Source organism: Ruditapes philippinarum, unplaced genomic scaffold (genome assembly GCF_026571515.1).
Source record: "Ruditapes philippinarum isolate M1 unplaced genomic scaffold, ASM2657151v2 ctg1799_1_1_1_1, whole genome shotgun sequence".
In the NCBI taxonomy this organism is placed as follows: Eukaryota; Metazoa; Mollusca; class Bivalvia; order Venerida; family Veneridae; genus Ruditapes; species Ruditapes philippinarum.
Window position 1 is genome coordinate 28,918 of NW_026853114.1, and position 3,583 is coordinate 32,500.

At 32.8% G+C, this 3,583-nt stretch overlaps 1 protein-coding gene across 1 annotated transcript in view; it reads left to right on the plus strand.

Annotated features, from left to right (window-relative positions):
- Window positions 1-550: 550 nt before the first annotated feature.
- LOC132734257 (dentin sialophosphoprotein-like) overlaps window positions 551-3,583 on the plus strand; it is a 33,175-nt gene continuing 30,142 nt past the window's right edge. The window contains exon 1 of the mRNA XM_060720964.1: window positions 551-771. Within this exon, the coding sequence (XP_060576947.1) occupies window positions 729-771 (43 nt within the window). The 5' untranslated portion in view covers window positions 551-728. The remainder of the gene's footprint in view (window positions 772-3,583) is intronic.

Genomic DNA, 3,583 nt, shown 5'->3' on the forward strand with positions numbered 1-3,583 from the left:
ATTAAACAAGAATGAAAATTGAAAATAAAAGAAAATGAAATAAATATCTTTTTCTGATAGCATCTTATTAAAGTATTGTCGTTATTATAACAGAGTCTTAGAAATGATCGTAAGTGCCAGGTTTGATCTACTTAAGGTGGTCATTGAAAGTATTTTTATAAATCCGATGATTGATGGAAAAGGCCGAAAAGGGAGGTAGCACCGTGAACCTGTGGTTATTAAATTAGATGATGAAAAAGGCAGAAATAAAGGCGTGTACTATTTAGGTTGCTTTGTAATATATTGACTAAGCATACTAAGTATAGCTATTGAATATGATTCAATTAATTAGAATCAAATAGTTTTTTCATTGACATGCATGAAAATGAAAGAATTTAGATGATTTTCTACTAAAATAAGAGTTCTTTACATGTATATTGAGAATTATTTACATGTATATGACTATCTTCACTTCCCAATGGTGTAAACATGTTGTTTACTTATTAAATACGTTCTATTTTTTGTTCTACTTTCGGTTTCGTTATAGAAAGGGAAGCAACTTTGCTAAAAACCAAACATTACTGGTCACGTGACATTAATTTCCGCAATTACTGAATTAGATCCAGCTAAACGGAGTTCCTAGTAGGGTGTATTTTTTGTCCCGAGAATTCGTTCATGGAAGAAATATGAGTTCAGTTACTGGATAGATCCGTCAAGGGAAGGTCGAATCTTCATTCCAGGCACAGAAAATGGCAGAGGGTTCGACAGACCCCATCGTAATTGCTTCAGACGGTAGGGTTTTGTTTGTTGACATTTTTGGAAAATATCGGGATAATTTGTCGTAAAGAAAATTCAGTTTCTTTTTCTGAACGTTGGTAATAGAAATGTATTTATTGAGAAATATTTACAATAGGAATCTTCATTTTAAAGAAAGTTGTCAGTCTTTCTTTTTTACTTTTTTAATCTTTCTATTCATGACATGAGGTGGTCACTCATGTGTGACTCAGAAGAAATGTCAAGCCCCTACATTACTAAAAAAAACTTACAAATAGCCTACCCACCCTATCTGTTAGTAATTATTAAGTGTTTATGTAGTAGTCTAGTTTCTAGGTTGTTAACACCCATTTTGTGACCTTTTCTGTACAACAGAGCACTTAAAATCAATTTGTATTTCTAATGGGTTATGTGGGTCAATTGTGAATTGCATGATAGACAGGAGTTTGACTGAAAAAATATAAGCAAATAATTAAGAAAAACGGCAAATAAACCCCTCTATACAATAAATAATTTATTGTATAGAGGGTTATATTTGCCGTAATTTCTTAGTAAATTGATTATGATAGAATCGTCAAGCTCCTGTGATTGATATCATTCAAAGATAAATTGCTGTAACATACTTAATTGAGATATGTATACAGTTAGTATGTAGAGATAATTGCAGACATTTGTAAAAAGAAAACAGAACTCTTCTTGACTAGGGTTACAAAATTAAGTGACATATACATTTTTATTATAACTTTATAAGGTAAATCTAAAATTACATGTTGGTTACTGAAACACTGACACAGGCATTGAACGAGACTGAACTGTTTACTGTAAAGAACGTCAGTCTGTTGTTAGGTTATTGAGCAGATCATAAAATCTTTGAACCCAGAGCTAGCCAAGCCTTGTTTTAGTCAAAATATACTGACATGCCAAAGCTAGATTCTGAGATATTTTCATTCTGGGTCAGAGTCTCGCTTTGTAGAGGCGAGATATTGCCCAGACACAAAATAGCACAATATCTTGTTGCATGGGTGACAATTAGGTTGACTAGGCATTGTTTCTTTAAAAAGAGCTATTTTACAGGTGTCTCGCGAAGGCATTTCTTTAAAGTAATGCAGGATTTCTTTAAAATGCTATTTTAAGTTTTACTTCAATTTTTTCCCATTAAGCACAATTACCCTGTTATTAACCATCAAATTAAAGGGAAGGGCCTCTAATCTCCCACCTCAGTTTAAATAAAGTCCTGGTTTATGAGTTCAAATCCAAGGGTTATAACTATATTTAGTCAGTGTCCTACAGTAGTACTTTCTCATCCAATGAGAAAATTTCTATTTCTCATAAACTTTGCATCCATTCACTGTTTTAAACCATTCTTTCAAATGTCATATAGATCTAACTTTAAATAACCCACTATGCATGCCTATTAAACAAATGTAGAGACTATTGTTACTGACCATATAGGTTAGTTATATATGCTAATAAGAATAAAATAAACATCTTAAACAGCTACAGCTGCTCCTATGTCGCTCCTTTTAGCTGTTTAAATTGTTTAATTTTTTTATACTATGGTTTTTGTTTATTAATTATCATCAAAGTTTACATGATATTAGAAAATTTAAATCCCTTACATGTTAGGCTTTCATGGCTCAGTGGTTAAGATGCTGACTTAGAATCTGTTGTCATTCACTGCTGTACATGTAGGTTTGAGACATCATCGAATTTAGCACTGGCCCGGTGGCCCATAGTTCGGGCCAGTGAAAATTTTAAGAAAATTTAATAAAATATACAGTTTCAAGAATAAATTGAAAACTGGAATTCTGGCTAGTAAATTCAAAATCTTAAATACATTGACTGGACATCAGGGCCTTAAATATGAGGAACCTATCTAGGAAGTTGACCAGTGGTTCTAATTAGGTTCAAATTTTTGCTTAAAATAATGCACTTGTAAATAGAGTTTGCAGTCATAAATAAAGCAGGAAAGTTGCCATGTAATTTGATCAGTGTTAGGGTAACTTAAAACCCAAACAATAAGAAAGCACCGGCAGACATGTTGCATGTTTAATGATGCTCAAAATATTGTTTTGTTCATCTATTTCTCATTGGTTGATAAATAATACAAGTTCCTGTGTGCATTTAAATGGGAGTTCCTCTGTCCTTTAAGGCACAAATCATAATTATTGTTTTAAAACATCATTAAATATTCACAAATGTAAAGTGAAGTATTCTTTGAATTGTTTAGCTCAAAGGTATCAGAAGTTCATAGAGATAGATGTCAGGTGAAAGGTCAAAGACAATAAATGTTGGTTAAGCTTTTGTGATCATTTTTAGCTCGACTTTTTTTTTTTTTGAAAAAAAAAGTAGAGGTATTGTTATAGTCAGGTCGGCGTTGCCGTTGCCGTTGCCGTTGCCGTTGCCGTCTCCGTTGCCGTTGCCGTTGCCGTCCGAAAACTTGTACCTGGATCATATCTTTTTTATTTCTTGGTGTATTGTCTTCATACTTGGCCACAACAACCCTTGGGACAAGACCTTTCAGTAGACCACGCTAACCTTGACCTTCATCCATAAATGACCTTGACCTTCAAGGTTAAAAGTCCAATTTTTGCTTGTTCATGCTGTTATTGGCTGTTACTTTGTTATTTTTGAATGGATTGTCTTCAAACTTGAACATAATAATCTTCAAGGATATCCCTTAAAAATAACCAGTCAGACCTTGACATTCACTCATCAATGACCTTGACTTTGAAGGTCAAATTATTGAAATTTTCATTTTTTTGGCTATTATTGGCTGTAACTTTGTTATTTTTGAATGGATTGTCTTCAAACTTGAACATAATAATCT